Raw genomic sequence first — 20684 nt, 5'->3', positions numbered from 1 at the left:
ATATATTCTAATTTTTAAATGTTTTTCATCCTATTCTATAGGGACTTAAAGTTTAACATATCAATACTTGATGAAAAATACCTGTTCCATGTTATGCCTAAGATGTTTGATACTCAGACAGTGAGGTTAAGCTTAACAGCCTAAGTTGTATGGTAATAACAATAAGCTTGTCTTCTGCATGGTTAACAAGCTAAATTTGTAGATCAAAATTAGAGAAAAAGGAGGGCTGCAAGGAAATCCAACATTTTGGCCCTAGCCTTCCAAGGTCAATTAAGACTCAGGACATATGAGAACTTGTTAACTCGGTAATGTTCCAAGTTTTCTGATCAAGAAGATTATGTGGCCAAAGAGGAAAATGACTGATGATGTAGAATGTGCCTAAGGAGAGTCACATGGAAAGAAAACACTCTCTCAGGCTTTCACAGAGAGCACATTGGCCAAGCAATATCCGTGACTCATCCACATGGCTGACACTGACAAAGGTTCTACAATCTGAGGTACAGGATCTCAGGATAAATCCTGAGGGGATTTCACTGACCTTATCAGACCCAAAAGCTACAACTCTTGTTGCATAGGTCCTGCTTTACCTTGGTCTTAACCATCCAGCAGAAAAGTATTAAAACAAAGTATAAAAAGTAAAGCCATGGCGTTATGTTTATCTGTAGGAGACTCAGGTCAACAATTTCTGACATTGCCAGTGAAGTGGAAGACCCAATTCTTTTATGGACTACTGAACTCTTTTAGAATATTTTGCTGAGTTTACACACCTATAATATTTAAATGATAGGACTTAAAAAAAGGGGATACAGATGCATGTCCATTTTGTATATGTGTATTCAAAGTGGTTAGGATAGATATATAATTTCATATTCCTAATGAATAGAGGGATTTGCTCTAGTGTTGTTTGTAAGTAGGATATCAAGTTCACATCTTGTACAGCACTTAACCACTAGCAAGAATGTATGCAATGTGTTAATTATTGAAGCTGTCCTACCAATTTGGTTTGAAACTGTCTCATTGCTATTTGTTTCTCAATAAAATTATGGAAAAAAAATCAAAGTGTTTCAGAATGCAAAGGGATAGTTATTTCTAGTTTGATAAAAGCTTAATATATAATTAATTCTGTGTTCTAAATATTTCTAGAAGAAACTATCATCAAACAACTTTTCAATTAAAATATAATCTCATTTTTAAAGGATTTATCAGAGAGAAGAATGACAGTAATTTTTGTGGTATCATTCATAATTAGGTTTAGTGATTTGTACATCATTTGTATGAGTCATTCATTGGTATTCATTTTTCTATTGCTTTTAAGTGTGAAACAAATGCTTCTGCTATCAAATGTATGTTTTAACTTAATTGATATATGTTTAATTTCTCAGGTTCCCATTTTATGTTCCTGATTTAGTCACATATTACGCATTTAGTTTTGAATACAAATAACAGTATGCTGTAAATTTTTATTTTTCTGTGTTTCAGACATTAAATATACTTGAGAAATTAAATCTATAGTAAAATAAAATATCTACACACAGTCTTCATTTTAAACTTTTCCAGTATCATATATATTCAATCACACTGGTAAAGTCTGTATTATTGTCATGTGGTAGATAAATGCGTAGACAGATTTATAGATTAAATGCACAGACAGACAGACAGACAGACAGACAGACAGACAGACAGACAGATGAAAGAGACACACTGGCTTAGGCTTAGATAAATAAGACACCCCTGACAACTTCTTGAATAACTACATCCACTAATCATGGCCTTTTAAAATATGATTTCCAAACTTTTTTAAACTTCCAATGCCCTGAGGTTAAATATATGAAATTATTAACCAATCAACATAAACTTTTTCAAAATGTATGCTATAGATTAAATTGCTATATTCATTAGGTTAAAAATGTTTCAAAAATTATATTTCCATGGATGTATTTGAAGAAATTTTGAGGTACCACAAATTTTAGACTTAGAAACATTCTTATTCCAGTTACAATTTGGCTTTATCATAAAATCAGGAATAATCAATCACACAAATCTGTATCTTTAACAATAATAAGATAGGGGGCTAGCCAGATAGCTCAGCATACTAAAGCACTTGTTTAGGTAGCATACAGGGACTGGACTTCTCTGCCTGGCACCACAAGACATGCGGGCCCTGCCTCTGGGACACACTGAGATGGCTATTGAGACGGCATGGTAGTGCGTGACTGTTATCCCAGTGCTTGGGAGGCTGAAAACAGGAGGATAACTATGAGTCTGATCTATGTAGTGAGACCCTCTAGACCCTGTACTAAATTTTTTAAAAAAGGAATAAATAAAAAATAAAAAGATAGGTTGCCATAAATTATTTCTCTATAACTAGTAGTAATTTAAGGAGGGCATTTGTTTCACATATAAAAAGGTCATTGGAAAAGAAAGATTATTTTCAAACTCCAAAGTTTAAACAATTTCCTTTTTTTCCTCTAGAATGTGGAAAGACAAAGATCTAACTAATCTACCAATTGTCTACTCAAGGTCAGCTCATTTATTCTACTCGAAAAAGCATCACTCTTTAAATTCTCTCTTTAAATTAGGACATTGTGAGTGAAAAGAAAAGCTCTTAATAATTATCCCTAGAGATCAAGTGTAAACCAGGGCTGTCATAAGTGAACATGGATGTATGGTCACCTTCCTTAAAGATTACCTGTTATGGTCAGAAAGGTTGTTTATTAGAATTTTTCATGTTATATTAAAATCTATTTCCTTTCAATTTTAATGTTATTTCTACCAAAATATCTATAATGTGTTTTCATTCATGAATATCGGTTTGTCTGAAGATTTTAAAGCTGCAAAAATCTGAAAAGACAAATTCAGTATCTTTCTCTGTTCTCATTAGGTAATCCCTAGTGTATGAATATCTTCTCTCTGCATATTTCTAGACAGGAATCTCATGGCACTGCAAATCAATCCATATATTGATGTCATATTTTGTCATCTAGACTTAAAATTGTATCTTAATAATTTATCTTACGAACCCAGACAAATGTCTAAGTTGTTTTACACAATATCTGCTTTTAGTAAAAATGATATAATTCACACATCTTATTTCCACTGAGAATCCACTCTTCAACTGTTTCCCACGTGATATAAAATAGAATAAAGACTATTTACATATTTATATCTAGTTTGTTCAATTCAACTAATTGAAAATTTATTCAGACACTTGAGATCCATGTTTTTTAGATAAGAATTTTAATCAAAAAAGACTTAATTGATTTATCCTAAAATTACAAAATTTCTCAAATTATTAAATTGTATAATCCCTAGTTGATCAGTTTTGAAATTTATTATTTTTAACAATGGAGATGACGAGCCAAAAATGTAACAAGCTCATAAAACAAGCAATCAAAAACTCAAAATGGTGACATGAGCACTCATTTTTCATTATAATTCTGATAGATTATCATTCAGTAATAAGAATATCACCAAGGCGAGCTTCATTCATCTTATCTTAAGCCACATAAATTGAGCAGAATGAACCATTTGATATATTTCACTGCTGTTCCTCTATGTCTACAATACATCTTAATTTGCTAATATTATATACACTTTAAAATTCACCTGCGGAACCAAACTAACCAAAGAGAAACATGTGAGTCCATTATTTTGTTACGTTGCTAAATCTATTTATAACATACAACAGCCTGCTTATTTTCATAGCTTTATTCAAGCAAAACAAGAAAATTTCTAGACAGTTAATACAGACAGTTAACATAGAGTTAACATTGGCTGTGGGTGAATGAATCAGGTGCATATATCCATGGCTTCTAAGGCAGAGCTTTCACTCCAGGTAACTGACAGGAAGGTAACTGCCAGGATGGTAGCCACCAGTACCTAGGCACTGAAAAATACACACTAATGATGTTACTGTCAAAATTGTGGAGAAATATCTATTTGTTAAATAAGTATTTTTACTTCTAAGAAGTAGTTCCCCATCTTTTTTCAAAGCTTGTGCCTCACATTCCAGATGGACTAGTAATCATTTTTTTATTGTCTTGTATTCTTTCTTAAAGAAAATTTATTATAACACCATCTTTAATTCAGATTCTCATTTAATGAAGATATGTAATAAAGATCTAGTTCAGGGCCGGGGCCTGAGTTCAATCCCTGGTTCCACCAAAAACAAACAAACAAAAAAAAAGATATAGTTCTTGGTTAACCTGCATTATCTTGTTAAAGAAGAGCTATTTCTTTTTTTCCCATAATTTTATTGATAAATAGCAATGAGACAGTTGTAAATCAAATCGGTAGGACAGTTTCAATAATTAACACACTGCATACATTCTTCCTAGTGGTTTACTGCTGTACAAGAACCATTCTATTCATTAAGAGAATGTAACTATATATCTATCAAAACCACTTTGAATAAACAGACACAATTGTCTGTATACCCTTTTTTGTTAAGTTCTGTTATTTGAATATTATAGGTGTGTAAACTCAGCAAAATATTCTAAAAGAGTCCAGTAGCCCATAGTAATATTGGGTCTTCCGCTTGACTGGCAATGTCAGAAATTGTTGACCTGAGTCCCCCACAGCTCAACATAACAGCATGGCTTTACTTCTTATATTTTGTTTTTATACTTTTCTGCTGGATGGCCAAGACCAAGGTAAAGCAGGACCTATACAGCAAGTGTTGTAGCTTTTGGGTCTGATAAGGTCAGTGAAATTCCCTCAGGATTTATCCTGAGATCCTGTACCTCAGATTGTAGAACCTTGTCAGTGTCAGCCATGTGGATGAGTCACGGCCATTGCTTGGCCAATGTGCACTCTGTGAAAGCCTGAGAGAATGTTTTCTCTCCATGTGACTCTCCTTAGGCATACTATACATCATTGACCACTTTCCTCTTTGGCCTGATAATCTCCTTGATCAGAAAATTTGGGACACTGTCGAGTTACATGATGTTATAGTACAAGTTTCTAAGACAGTGTAAACTGGATTTGTTTTGTTTTTGAAAATGACTATCTTAGCTTCAACTTAGCTTATGTGGGGAATTGTAGAGGTTAAGGTGGAATGTCAACTTACTGGATTTGGGATTCAGCTGAGGTATTAACAAAGAACTTTGCTGGGTATGTCTGGTCACTTATGGACACATTAGATCTATATCTGGTTCCTTGCTCCTTGCTCTCTGATGCTGTCCCCCTGCTGTACTACCTGCCTGCTATGGATTGAGCAGTCTTGATCCTCTATCCCCTTCTGCCATGATGCCTCCTGTCTTGAACCAGGCAATGGTGGATTAAATCCTCTGGATCCCCAAGCAAAAATAGACCTTTGTTAAGTTGTGCGAAACAGTAATCTGGTCCCTGCAATGAAAAAGCTCACTAATACAGAAGTTCAAAGTATCTTATATTCGTATTGAATATAGGAAATAATAGATTTCAAAAGTCTTTCCTAAATCTGCTCACTTTGGAAGCATATATGTATAACTGGGTCATTCAGAATTAAACTCATATTTTATTTTAAATAGGCAAAAGACTAATATGACATAGGAATTCAGACAAATGTCATTTACTAGAACAAGTAGTGTGAAGGACTTAGTCTCATTGTATTATAGATAAGAACACAGTAATGCACCTACCCAGAGACCATTAAATTTATGTATATGACTATAGCTAAGTTTCATTTGAACTCAATTCATTTATGAATTAATATTTAAGTAGTATAATCACACAAATATTAAACTCTACAAATTTAGGTATTCTATAATTAAATAATAAAATGAAGGCACTATTGAGAATTAATGACAAGAAGAAAGTGGGCTTGATGAAGCCTCTGTATGCACCTGAGTCATACCTGATTCATATTTAATCTTCCTAGAGGAAATAAAACTTTTAGCCAACTACTGACTAAAATAATCCATATATCTAATTCAAGTGTTCATGATCATTTGCACCTTCACCTCGAAAAAGATTTGAAATTTCTTACTTTTACTATTTCAATGGGACTGAAGGAAATTAAAATAAATCATGACTCATCTAGTCCAACTGGGATAGAATTTAATTGGAAATTTCAAACTATCACATTAGCTGCAGCAACAAAAAAATAATTAGATTCAAACTACATGTTTTGAGAGAAAAGAAAAAAAAAACCTAGTTGTGCGAGTAACTTTAGTATCTGAAACTTGAAAGTTATTATTCTGTAAACCACCTGTTCTAGAATTGGAGGATATTCACTCTAGAAAGAGTTAGAAACTATCTAGATTTGATAATGATAAAACTAATTTGAAGAACTAGTTACTTGGATTAGTGGTTGAATTACTCATCAAAGATTCAGACACTACAATATTCCACCCTCAGTCTTCATTCGCAATAGTTTTATAATATTGAATGCTTTTTACACTATTTGTTCATTGGTTTAAAAGAACATGAATATATTCAAGATAACTGAAAAGAATTACTATGATGGAAAATGACATAATTATTTTAATAGAGTTACTTAAATTTATAAATAATATAGCTGATACTTTTTAGTCCCATGATTAAAGATAAAACTACTATATAAAAGAATAATTATCTTATTGTATTCTGTTCATATTCATGTGCTGACAGTTCACTGAATTTACTTAAAAAGAGACAAAAAAAAATCCTAGACAATTCATCTAATTCAACCTTAATTCATTCAAGGAATATTTCCAAGGCACCTGAAATGAGCTAGGTTTGAGGAAAAGTGTTTTAACAAAACATAAACTTAAAATACCACAAGGCTAAGCTAGACAGATTTCATGTCAGCTAATACACATAGCACATGTGCTAGTCTGCGCAAAAATTCCTAACAACGTAAATAACAGATGAGGGATTAACTTCCACAATGAATAAAGACTTTTATGAATATATAAAAGGGCAAAAAATGTCCAAAAGCAAAAATAAAAAAAGAGAAATGGCTTCTTCACAAGGGAAATAGAAATATTAACAAAAAGAATCTCAAAACCAAAAAAACCCTTCTGAGTAGAAAAGCAAAAAAATGAAACTGATTATTCATGTAAATATGCATACAAATATAAATAACCATGTGTATATAAGCATATGCATATTTATCTATATAAATATTGAAAAGACTAATAATCTAGAGTAATCATAGTATATCATAAATGCACACTTTATAGGAGTTATAATTAGGTCTTATTTCCATTGCATCTATAAAAATAAAATATAAATATCCATTAACGTAATAAATTTACTGCCATGCATATACACAAATGATTACTAATATTTTACACTATTTGAATGCTTCATATTTACAACACATTATTCTAAGTGTTTTACATTTAAATCTGAATTTTTTCTTAAATGAATTTGGTACAGGGTCTCACTACGCAGTTCTGACTTGTAGTGATCCTGTTTTCAGCCTCCCCAGGGCTGCGACTGCAAGTGTTACAGGCGTGTGCCACCACACCCAGCCTCAGTGGCTGGCTCTTCACACCTGGGAGGCAGGGCTGGTGCGGCCAGTGATGCCCAAGCTCAAGCCCTGGTATGTGAGCTTGCCTAAGCAGGCACTGAGTCTGCTGAGCTTTTGCTGGCCATAATCTGAAGAAATTTCATGTGAAAGGCTCTTTTACTACAATTCTTATTTTGCAGTAATGAGATTAAGGGCAGAGGTTTAAGTCAAGAGATGCTAAATATAGCCAAAAACTAACTCAGCCAGTCTGTCCCCAGAATGCTCCTCAACATTGCTACCTGGATCAGAAATTCTTAACACTGTCACCTGGCTTAGAGGGAACCATCAGCTTCACAAAGAAGTTGTTATAAAAACATGCCTATAGTTTTTGTAGTAGTAGAAAACTGGGATCTTGGTTAACTGACAATATCGGTATGATTAAATAAGGTATGTGATACATGCATAAGATATACTATTTTTCATAAAGTGAATTGATATAATCTTATGTGAATTAAATGTGACACATTATTAGATATATGATCAAGTTATATCTTTATATTATAAGATATAAAGATCAAATTTCTCTCTGTCTCTCTCCCTCCCTCCCTTCCTCCCTTTTTTTGCACGTCAAAAAATGCATGGGAAAGTATTTCAAGAAGATACAGAGGTAGTGATTGGAACTCATACTTTATTTGCCTCTGACATATATAAATAGAAAACAGTCAAATAGGGATGTGCTCCATGATTTCATAAATGCTAACAGAAAATAAAACAGTCCTTTATTCATATAGGCTTATGGAAGGAAGAACATTTAAAAATGCATAAATGATAAAATATTGCAATTATAGGAGTCATTGGAGTCCTGGGGACATTGTACAAAGCTCATGTATAAATGATAAAGAAGAGTGGAGGACAATACGATCTTAGATGGTATTTAATGCAGAAGTGCTAATGTTCTTTAACTCTTTAAATACTGTTTTAAACACATGCCAAAACCTGAAAATGGGAAGGAGTATGTGGAGCTTGTGGACCTAAATTCAGTTCCCCATGGAAGGTCTGAAGAACTGCCAGTAATGGCTGAAGCCCTAGGAGGACAGTCAGAAAAAAGGGGCAGAAGCTGTGTCTCACATGGCCTCCTGGGCCCTATGTAGGGCTGTGATTTGTGTTGTCATTGAAAGGTTGTGAAAAAACGGGGAGCACATGAGATTAGGTTGTGGATGCTTCTCCAGCAGCTCTGTAGGGATGGGTAAAACATAGTCAAGCTTTGAGCACGTGCAGAAATACAAATAAATATCCTTAATATATTCATAAATGTAACAATAATAATTGATTTACTACTTTAAAATTAAATAATTCAAAACTCTGTTGATTGACCATAACAAGGAAAAACACTTTTCTTTCCAGTATGAGAATACTGAACATAATTTCAATTGTCATCCCTTATTTTAATAAGTTGTATTTTAAGTCATCATCTAGATTAATGAATTTATGTGTTATGACAACATAGAATGCCAAATGACTTAGAACTCGCTTCTCTTTATATCATATACATAATGACATCAGGATTGATCATGCAGAAAAGAATTTAGTAAATAATAAAAACTTAGAATTCACAAGTACAAAGGTACTTTTCTCTCAGAAGTGCTGTATACTTTTCAGATGAATTTTTGTTAAACCAACCAAAACCTAATATTCTTAGAATATTAAAAAATTTGCATGCTACACATTTTGCTAGAAACATCAAGGGTTATGAAATTACCCTGGAACCACATTTTTATGACTTATAAGGAAATTGGGCCCTATCTGATTATAAAATATTATATCTATTTTAAAAGATCAGCATGCTGAAAAAATTATATTTATTCATATAAATTTCATGAGCTAGAAATGAATACAGGACTTAAGTTTTAATAATGACCTAAATATTCTGTTCAGGAAGACTGCCTTAGACAAGCTTATTTTTTCAGTGTTATTTTTAAAAAGATAACAATTAAGGAGTTAAGCTTTAAACAAATTTAAAGATTCTTCTTGCAATGTTTGGTTTGTGTTTACCTGGAATACAGATCAGACTACTGCAAAATTTCCTAAGGAAAATAAGCTGGTTTTTAGTTATACACAAATAACTGAGGTTTGTTTCCAAAGTCTTTAAATTTTATTTTTAATTCATTTCTACCCAAAATGATATCACACTAAAGACAGATGCTACTAATCACTGTGTCTATCAACCCACAGTTAGAAGTCCACCTCCCTAAAGAAAGAAAATCAATATATATATATATATATATATATATATATATATATATATAGAACAGCCAACATTTCAAATGTATGGGGAGTGTTATGATTATACTCTATATTAAAATTCCTAAACTTTTTACCTCTGACCCATAGAGAAAAATGTTAGCATTTGTAATGGCGTGTTCTGTGAAGAACAATTTCTGCTTACATCATTTCATTTCAAAAGATTTGCTGGGACAATTGCACTGGCTCAAAATGAAACACCCAATTACTAGGAGCACGTGCCTCAGGCTTCATAGCCTACTGGGCTTTAAAAATCCATCATGCTGTAGTATTCACATTCTTAAAAAGACAGCCAGAAAGCACACTAAATGAATGTTAAAAATCTATTCTTCAAGTATTTCAAAATGATTCTATTTCTTATATTCATTTAGGAGACATAATTAAACAACATCAACTTTTTCAATATTGCTAAATGGTTATTGTGTATGAAGGAAGACGATTAGGACATATCATACACGTTATGAAAAAAGCTAGATAAAAGCAATTGGTACATACAGCAATTCATAGATTCTTTTTTAAATGTATTTGGTACAGGGTCTCACTATGCAGCTTAGACTGGTAGTGACCCTCCTGTTTTCAGCATCCCCAGCGCTGGGATTACAGGCATACACCACCGTGCCCGGTCTTGGTAGCTGGCTCAGTGTGCCTGCGAGTGGGGCTGGTGTGGCATGCAGGACCAAGGATTGAACCCCACTTCCTGTGCTTGCCTAAGCAGGTGTTTAGTTTGCTGAGCTATCTCGCAGACTCTTAGATACCATTATAAATTTTAAATTAATCTAGGTATTTCTGAGTTAAGTAAAGATCAACAGGTGACAAAGTAGTAAAAATCAATAGATGACAAAGTGGTTTATTTTACTTAATGAACTTTTGTAATATACTATTCTGTAAGGTAATTTTATTACACGTTTTAATTGTGCCTTTTTAAACTTTTAAAAGTATATTATAGTGTACAAATGTTACTATGGCAAAGTAACAACACTCTAAGTACAAAAGTAAGCCAACAGGACATTATTTACTATTTAGCCTTCACTTCTTTTTGATCAGTGGTTCTTTAAAGAGGGGCTGAGTCAGAAAGAAGTCAAAGTCTGCTTTCTCACTTGCCGCAACTCCTATGAATTCATTCTCTCGTATGAACCAGACAGTATGTGATTTCAACAGGAAGGAAAAAAAGTGGTTATTTTAAAATTCACTTATTCATTTATTCAACTATTATTCTAATTACTAAGAAAAGATGACAAAACGGTGAGGTCAGTAATAACTAGAAATGCAAAGCTGAACCACCTTTAACACAGATACAAATAATAAAACACTGTAGCAAATGCAGATAGACAGCATCGTTTAGAAAGAATGACTAAACACCTCTGTAGCTTAAGGACGAGATGCATCCATTACATAACTGATAAAATATGCTGGTGATATTTTAAAGCCCAAATTGGAAAGAAGCAAAGCTGTCAGCATTTAGTTCACTAAGGCCCACCACACAACAGTGTAAATGGTGCATGAGGTTTGTTTGACAGAAGCCCTGATAGGATCAGTGGCAACCTCACAAATCATGTTGGAAAAATTAACAGATACATAAATGTGCTTCTGGAAAAAAGAAAGATTTACGTAGTCATCCACTAATACAGCTTCCATGCACATTTTTTTATATAAATACTTGCATGCAAATGTGTGGTATGTGCATGTACATTAAAGTGTATAATTCTTTTTTGTTTTATGCAGTACCAGCGATTGAACTCAGGACCTTGTACCTGCCAGGCAAGTGCTTATTCTACTGAGCTATCTCCCTGGCCCAAAGTGTATAATTCTTTGTGTGCACAGATATACATATCTGGATTTTCCCCTACCATAAACACATCAACTTCTCTCTTAAAAAAATTACACATTGCTAAAGGAAATGTAATATCAAAAACTCAACAATACTAAATAATAGCAAAATAATTCATGACTTGTATTCTCAGGTACAGAAACCACCAGACTCTATAGCCTGAATAAATAATAGTTAAATATTTTTATCATACAAATGACAGATTTTGGACTAACTGAAGAAAACTCACTTTCTCAGTTTTTGAATGAACTGAAATATGCCCTAGACTAGAACCTCTTTAGGTGTCCAGTTCTAGACTCTGGCCTACTTTTATCATTCAATTTCCACTGAGAAGCAGTTTATTGTTGAATGCTTTTACTCCCTCTCCCTTGTCCATCCCATGGCCGGCAGACCTACCATGTTCGGAAATGGTGAGGGCAAGAATTAGGAAAGCATATATGCCCTTGTGAAGTTAGGACACTTTCTAAGGTGCCACTGTGGATTTAAATGAGTGCATTTTATAAGAATACTAACCTTCCAAATGGTATTTATCATTGTGTAAAATGTATGCTTTTCAGGATATACAAACAATCTCTGTAACATGACATTAGTTCCAGGTAGCAGAGTTTGCCATTCTAAATTTAAAAGTTGTAATTTCATTATAGATTGAGAAACAGATTTTATCATTTATATGCCTTTTTCATGCAAGGTACAAGTATACCAAAAACTAACATGGGAGTCTGGGAAAATATCCCCCAAATAAGGTGGTTTTTCTTTTCTTGTTGTATGTTTCAATTAATTAATTAATTAATTAATTAATTTTTCATTCTCAACAATTTATCTAAAGGAAATTAGCAGCCTTAACAACAGGACCAGGATTAAGGTCTCTTTAACCTATCTCCTACCCTACCCTTCAACTGTACAGGAAGAACTTTCTGCAAAATTCTCAAGCTTCCTATACAGCTGGACCTACCTCCAGACTTGCCAAAGAAGACACGAATATGTCTGGTGTCCTCCCTAAATTTCATTAACTAAACTCATATATAAGAGAAAACACAGAAGTCTGTCATCAGGGGAAGACCTGGATGGACTTATGAGGTTCCCCAAGTCCTCTGTTTCAGACCTCAGAGAACCATTTATAATCTATTGTTTGTTCCACAGCGCCTACAGACTTTGCCCCAGATCATAGGTGCTCCGCTAAAGATTACTTTTCCCATCCCTACAGGAGGAGAGTACAAGTTTCTCAATTCATTTTGGCCTGGTAGGCAATCACATTTCTCTGATTTATTCCTTTGGTGTAAATTTTCTCCTTTCACACATGAATTTGTATTATTTTTTCCCATTTAACTTGTATTTTCCCAGCTCATTCCAGCCAATCTTTAGAGAGTAGAGAAAAGAATTTCCCCTTGCCCCTAAACTAAGAACTTTTCACAAATAATACTAATTGTGGATGGATATAAAATATATTGTCACAGTTGTTTGTGGTTGTATGTTTGAATGTAAGTTGTAGGTAATCCCACGTAACACACACCTTTCTTCTGTTATACCTTTGTGCATATATTCCTACTAAGTAATAACTTGAAATCGGAAAGGAAATGAAATCAAAAGAAAATGAAAGATGACATAAACGTCACTGCCTTGCTGCAGATTTGACATGTTCTTTCTGAACTTAGCTCTGTGAACCTATGGACTGGATTTCTGCTCCAAGAGAAACACACCCATCTGTGAAGTAGAGCTCCTGGCCTTAGGTTCTTGACTTAAAAGAGGCTCGAAAATGTGTGAAAAAGTCCTAGAAGTCATACATTAACAGATGTAATACCCTCATTATTTTGCCTTAAGTGAATTTGAGAGCTTCACATAAGCGTTCACACTGCTGCTTCTTGCTTCATACTTGTCTATAAAAGAAGTATTTAATTGCCTTATAGATACAGTAAAGCATCATTCCAGCCACCTATAATTCAAACTGGGTTTTCTGATCCACATGATATAGCCACATGACATAGCCATATTATACGAAAAAAGTAAGCATGACTTAAAGCTATCAGAACTGGGAATATTTAAAATTATTTTGTCGATAGAATTATATGCCTGATAAGTGTATGTTTTGTCATTTTAGCCTCTGAATTCATGGCACAAGTTTTTGCCTTTTTCTGGTAAGTTGTCTTTTTCATACTTCTGTTTTTTAGCTTTTTATTTTATTTTATTTTCCATAATGTTATTGAGAAATAAATAGCAATTCAGTTTCAAATTGAATTGGTAGGACAGTTCCAATAATTAACACATTGCATACTGGCTTCCTAGTGGTTATATGTTGTATAAGATGCAGACATGATATCCTATTTAGCTTTTTAATAGAATGAGTAACATGGCTGTTCTAGAAAACTTTTTTTTAAACAAACTCACCATTCAGTATGGAATATTTTTATTGTGCTTAGTACAGGGTCTACCGTGTCTCACTATACAGATCGGATTCATTGTGATCCTCCTGTTTATAGTCTCCCAAGCACTGGATTACAGGCACGTGCCATTAGGCCCAGTCTCAGTCACTATCTCAGCATTCCCCGGGGTCGGGACAGCTGGGCACGGGGATTGAACCCAGGTCCCTGTGTCTGCCTAAGCAGGGGCTTTAATCCACTGAGCTATCTGGCTAGCCAGTAATGGAATTTTCTACAAATGACATTGTTTTGTACTAATTTATTCAAGTTTAGATAATTTAAAATATAGAGAAAAGTATAAAGAAAAGAATGACATTACTCAAAATTCATTATTCAATGATAACCTCTTTTACTTTTATGTCTGTATACATTATTTTATAAGTAAAGTGGGATACCTTATCATTTCATATTATTTTTACTTAGACTTATTGTTAAGTACAGCACTATGTCATTTCTTTTTCAAACATGAATTTCCATGTGGGATACTCTTTCTTCTGCTTCTGAAGTTATTTAATCATTCCGTAACTCAGATATTCACCATAACAGGGCAGCAAAGTATTCCTGTTCAAACACACACAACTTTTCAATTGTCCTGATAAGTGCTAATTACTTCTGAGTATCTCTGTGTACTGTTTGCTCTATTGTTGTTGAGAAAGAATAAAAGACAGACAGACTGAGAGACAGAGAAAGAGAGAGTCATATTTAAGCACTTGAAAAAGTCTCTCTCATTTAAATAAAAATTGACAATGTAGCATGTCTTATGTAGAGTTTGCTGCAATATTATCGTAATAAATAACATTTTAGTAAATAAGACCTAAAGTAAAGCATGTGTAAATTTTATTTTCCCTTATAAAAGAACAAAAATGCCAGAACTACATACCTGGGGATATGATGTAGAAGAAGTCCTTAAATTCATCCATCCAAACTTCTGCCAGTCTGCGGTTGTTCTTATTGATGACGTGACCAGTGCCACCAGGGAAAGTGTATGGGGTTGCCTTCCGAAAAACATGACCCACGTGGGAACAAGTCACAATTTCCAAAGAGCCTCCACACTGCCAAATCTGGGATAAAGAACAACTGCTTTACAATAAGCACTACAAATAATGCAATAATAATGTATGCGAAAACCAAAGCTTAGGTCAGTACAACAGACCTTATGTCTCAAAGAAAAATTGGACAAGACACAAAGTACAGAATCAGTATGCTTCTATTTGACAAAGGAGCCTAATTTTTAATTTCTTGATACATTTACAAATTTATAGCCTTGGATCATGACAATGAAATATAATTGTATTCATGCCATTTTGCTAGGCCATCTAATTTCCAGTTTCAAGTGCTTAATTGCTATTTAACAGATATTTGGTAGACATAATTTGCCATATAAATGAATTTGTACATTTTTCAAATGTAACATAAAAACATAATTTAATTTGAGGAAAAATCATGCCATTTTAATCCACTCAACTGGAATTTTAAGTGATCATTTCCTCTCAGTTTTAGATTTTTGGATATTTGTTCTCACTGAAATATATTGGGATGCCTTTATATGAGTGAAATGCTCATATACTCTTCAAAATCTACCTTCAAGATGCTTTTTTCACTGCCAAGATTGTTGGCACATACTTCTAATCTCACAATTTGGGTAGCTGAGGCAGAAGGAACATCAAAGTTCAAGGCCAGTCTGGGACACACAGTATGCTGACAGACAGTTTAGTCATAGAGTTTTAAGCCCTTGTCTCAAAACCAAATCAGAAAATAATTCATCTTTTATAGGATACTCCAAAGCAAGAAATGTACTACTGTAAATACATACTACTATATGTGTTTTTACTTTAAACAGAGTTTTACACTGTACTATAATAAGGAGTTGTTTATTTCACTGTCTCTTCTTTAAAGCCATGAGCTGTTAAAATACATACCATATATTACCCAATAACCTATGATTTATTATGCAGATAAGAGTAATCACTATCTAAATTGTTGAGAAAAATATTTATCATTGTATAGGTTTTATCAATAGTGTGCATTCTTAGTGGGCATGTGCCCACACACAGTTGGTCTTTACCCATACATATGTTATTCATCTGTGTATTGAAGTATGAATCTAAAATATTAGAAAAAAATTCCATCTTCTTCCTTCCTTTGTCCCTTCTCCTCCTCCTCCTCTTCCTCCTGCTCCTCATTTTAAGAAAATCAGCTCTATGTGTATTGAGATCCCAACTGTATAGCCTCCCTTAATTTGCTGTAAATCCTTACAGGCCTATCTTATTCACTTTGTTGTGACTGAGACACAAAGCTGGAGATCCTCAAAGAAAGAAAGAATTGGCTCATGGTGTTAGAGAATTCAGTCCCTGGCTGGTCAGGTCCAAGGTGCAACACTATGATAGAAGGCCTGTGTGAAGGAAGGCTGCTCATTTAAAGGCCTTCAGGAAGCAGAGCACCTGCACAGGAGTCAGGACAGCGCTACACCTTCCTACTCAGCCCCCTGGGGCCAGGTTTGTCCAGCCAGGCCCCACCACATAAAATAATCTCAGCTGCTGAACTCCTTGGTAAAAGAAGCCACTGATGAGCAGAGCACCCCATTATCCATAGGATTCTCTTATGTCCAGCTGTTGAGCACATGAGAAGTTTGGGGGACATTCTAGACCTACGTGATAACAAATCCCAGTATCCAAATACAGCTATCGGTGGTATCACCGCCACTAATAAGAACTTTGAGAGAACGTAATTCAGTCCATAGCATAAGCTCCCTGTTTCCCGTGCTACCATCTGTGTGCTAATCCACACCTCTTGTCCATCAACTGAAAAACTGTCTTGTGGTTTTACCTGTTGTGCTAGTATATTAATTTTCCTAAGAAATTAGGGTGGTTTTTTACAACTTAAATTTCATTTTACTTCAATGTTCCAATCATTCAATGATTTTTCATCACAATGTGAATATGAATAAAATCATGTTCACTTTCTCAGATAAATCTTTATTAATCACCATATTTCAAGTAGATCCCATGCATTGATTTCATCCAATATAAGCCAGTTTAGTTCATTCATTATTTATCACAATCTATAATTTATTTATTCACATTCCTATATAGTGTGTTTCTTCAACTTGAATACAGATGCTAAAAGAGACATAGAAAAGTTTACTCATATTTTGCACTGCTGCAGCAAAGCAGAATGTACGTGCATAGTATATACCACTATGCTTTTTGATGAACAATTAAAATTAACCAACAAGGTTAACATAAAAAGGGCATCCCAGGTTTACAATTTAAGCAGCCATACTTTGGAATGAAATTAAATTATATTTTTATTAGAAATATTTTTAAGTGTAAAGAATGGAATGAAATCCTGTCAAATGCTGTGCATAGTACTGCACAAAGCTTGAGGATTGAAAATATTCTTTGGAGGTTGTAACACAACAAACAACAATCAGAAATGCTTCATGTAAAACAGTGCACTATGTGATTCCATCTTAATTATTAATATGCTCTCAAAGGTGAATGTTCAACATCACACTAATCTCTCTCTTAAAAAACGATTTAGTAAAGCACTCAGGCATTCTTACAGTGAACAGGGCTTTACAAAGAAAGGGCTTCCCAAAATCAGAAAAAAATAACATATTATATATTGTACATGCAAGACATTTAAGGTCTTTCTGCTATTTTGAAGAATTCAGTCAGTGGAAAGAAGGCTTCTTCTCCACTTGTATGTCATAAGCACAAAAGAAGGTTTTTTTCCTCTTTTATAAGCCAAAAAGGGAGCCGACTGATGCACGTCATTTTTAGCAGTTGCTAAACAGATATCATAGGCTAATCCCAGGGCTGCCTTCAGAAGGGAGCAAAATGCATTCAGAATGCTCTTGGCAAAGCTTCAAGTTTGAAGATAGCACTACGCTATCAAAATAGGAAATCACTTGCAATGTTGAGAACTCTGTAGGTGGGTTTGGGGCTTGTTGTACAGCCCGCTCCTCAGAACAGTTACGTCTAATGATAAGTGCCTTTGAAAGATGTGGTTTTTGCTTAAAACTAGACAAGACTTCATGGTTATCTGGAGTCTGTGGAACATGGAACACAGAAAAGAAAAAAAAATCCGTGGGACAAATAACACAGCAGATTAGTAATGAAATGCACTATAGAGAAATGCTGGTGAGGATACCATGGAGTGAGAGAGACTAGTGTTTCATCTCCCAAAGACTCTTGGATAGCACAGAGGACAGGGTTTGAAACTGGACACAGTTGTAAGCAAATACTGATGCTGTGCATGGGAAATATGCACATGAATGGAAGCCACCAGACACAGGAGGTACCACACCAAGCCAACATTATCTAACCTATTAGATGATATCTGTAATTTCTCTAGCCATCTTGCTGGGCATAGCTGCTGGCAGAGGCAATCCTCAAATCTCTGCCCTGCCCCATTCCTAGCTCCTCTGTCAGCACAGGCTTTTGGGGGAAAATCTCAGCTATGTAGCTAATATGAAACTACTGCTTTACACTTGTTATGAGCTTTTCCAATTACAGAAAAGCTCAAGTGTTAAGAAAACTTGGCCCCAGTAAAGTGACATTAGATTAGAAAGGGCTATTCTTCAAAGCACAAAACAATGATTGAAGAAAATACTAAAACATTGCAACTCTGTAAATTCACTAAATTCAGTCTAACAGTACAGACACCAGTAATTGTCTACTGTCTTCTACTTTTCACATTTACCTCTTTGAAAATATGGGTTAGCACTGCGGTTGTATAAATGAGATGCCCAGGGCTCATTACTTTTCCTCTTATCATTTCCTGGTCCTCTCAGGGCTTGTTGGCTTACCGGACTGTTATTAGTACCAGAACACAGAACATGATACCCTATAATATGGCATCTTGGCAATTAAGAAGACTGCAGGAGCCATAAAGGTCACTCTGGCCTTTTCCCACTACGTGTACCAGAAACATGGTAATATAGGAATTTTCTGTGCTATCTGAACTAAAACTTGATCATATATACTTATATACTGATTTTATATCACAGCGAGAGTTTGTAGGTATACACTGTACATACAGGCATAATGCCCCAAAATGGCTGTTGACTTCTAAAGCAGAAGAGAAAACTTCTCACAACTTTCAGAAATAAGGCAGTTATTAAATATATCTAGCAGAGATGCATAGAAGCAGTGGCAACTGTTCAATGACTCAGACACTATGAGTTCATGACAACTGACTCCTGAAATACTGTGAGTGCTTCTTCCAGCAGCCACCTGTGCACCCAGAGTGTGCCCTTAAACACTCATCCTACATTTGGAGGTCAAGCTGTTTCCCCTAAATTTGCATGAAAATAGAAAGTTTAAGGTGTAAGTATATACTAATGTATATAAATTAAATTAATATTGGTCATAATCATGCTAAGATAATATAAAATAAGAATTAAAAACTGATTAAATATTTACCTAATAGTTCTCATGTGCTAAGTCCGGTGGATAATGTGAAGGAATTGGGACATTAAAGGTTCCTAGAAAAATATATAGTTAATTGTTGAAGTAGATACAATTCAAATTGTGTGGAGTATCTAGTGATTACCTTGATAATACCCTTTACTGTACCAAGCAAGTATTCTGTAAGGAAATAAGCAAGTAGATGTATTCCATTGGTTCTCCCACTTTCTCTACCTTTTTAAAAATTATGCAAGTCTTTGAAGATTTAAGTTTTCCAGTGCAATATAGTGGTAATATTTACTTTCAAGGCATTAATGAAATTTTATGTATAAAATACCACACCTGTTCTTCATATAGGGTGAAGTAAAACATTACCTATTAATCATTTATATTTTGTTGCTATTATGTAGGAAACTATGATGTTTTTGTTATTACCTGTTTTTATTTAAAAAATATTTTCCAACTTAAAAAATTGTACCTTTCTTTAAAATTCTATCAGTATCTAGGGTTTTGGGTACACAGTGGTGACTTAAAAAAACAGTGTTTCCAATTAGAATACTATATTTTGCTCTCTAAATAGTATCAACTGAATAAAACATGATGTCTCATGCACAGGAACAGGTGATGCCTGAATTACTTTGTGGCACTGGGCATGTCTGACTGTCTTTTTCTAGGTCTATAACAGATTAACATTTATATATTTTTCTGAAGTAAATTTGATCATGTATAAAATACGAGCTGCTCTTTTATCCATAGACAATTGAAGATAGTTGCTTGTCTTTGTTCCCAGATATTTTTATGAGTCTTTTGAGGATGGAGAAGGTTGTTAATCAAAATGCAAAATGTCTACTGTACATTGGACTATCTGCTGGATTTTATTTCTCCAGCTAAGAAACAATTAGCTAACAAACATTATCTTTCCATTTTTTGGCCTCTACATCAGTGACATTTTAATTAAGGTTCATAAACTTTATAAACTCCAACTTCACAACTCAGTTCTAATGCTACTATTATTTCTAAATTTATAGCTGTTATGCAAACTAATATAGCTACTTGTTTTATATGAATCTTTATCTTCTCTGCCAACACATAAACCTAATATCTCTGGCATGTAACCATTGCTTAATATAACCTTAATAACAAACACAATAATATCCACAGAGACCAAGAAGCATAATAGTTATGAGGTTTTCACTTTAGGTCCTAGGATTATATTCAAGCCCTCCCATTTACCATCAAGGAGACCTCAGTTATTTCCTTCTATACTTAGTGTTTTATGTAATTCTATGCAAATAAAAGCATCCACCCTA

The 20684-nt window shown here is 34.1% G+C and overlaps 1 protein-coding gene across 2 annotated transcripts in view; it reads right to left on the bottom strand.

The window, feature by feature from the left end:
- Nucleotides 1-20684, bottom strand: part of Galnt13 (polypeptide N-acetylgalactosaminyltransferase 13) — a 509399-nt gene that overhangs the window by 167502 nt on the left and 321213 nt on the right. For both annotated transcript variants that reach the window (XM_023713326.1, XM_023713325.1), the window contains exon 7: nucleotides 14841-15021. In XM_023713326.1, coding sequence (XP_023569094.1) covers nucleotides 14841-15021 — 181 coding nt within the window. The remainder of the gene's footprint in view (nucleotides 1-14840; nucleotides 15022-20684) is intronic.

The sequence above is a fragment of the Octodon degus genome, unplaced genomic scaffold, assembly GCF_000260255.1.
Source record: "Octodon degus isolate 3935 unplaced genomic scaffold, OctDeg1.0 scaffold00030, whole genome shotgun sequence".
Classification (NCBI taxonomy): Eukaryota; Metazoa; Chordata; class Mammalia; order Rodentia; family Octodontidae; genus Octodon; species Octodon degus.
This window is presented reverse-complemented; position numbering and strand designations above follow the sequence as displayed.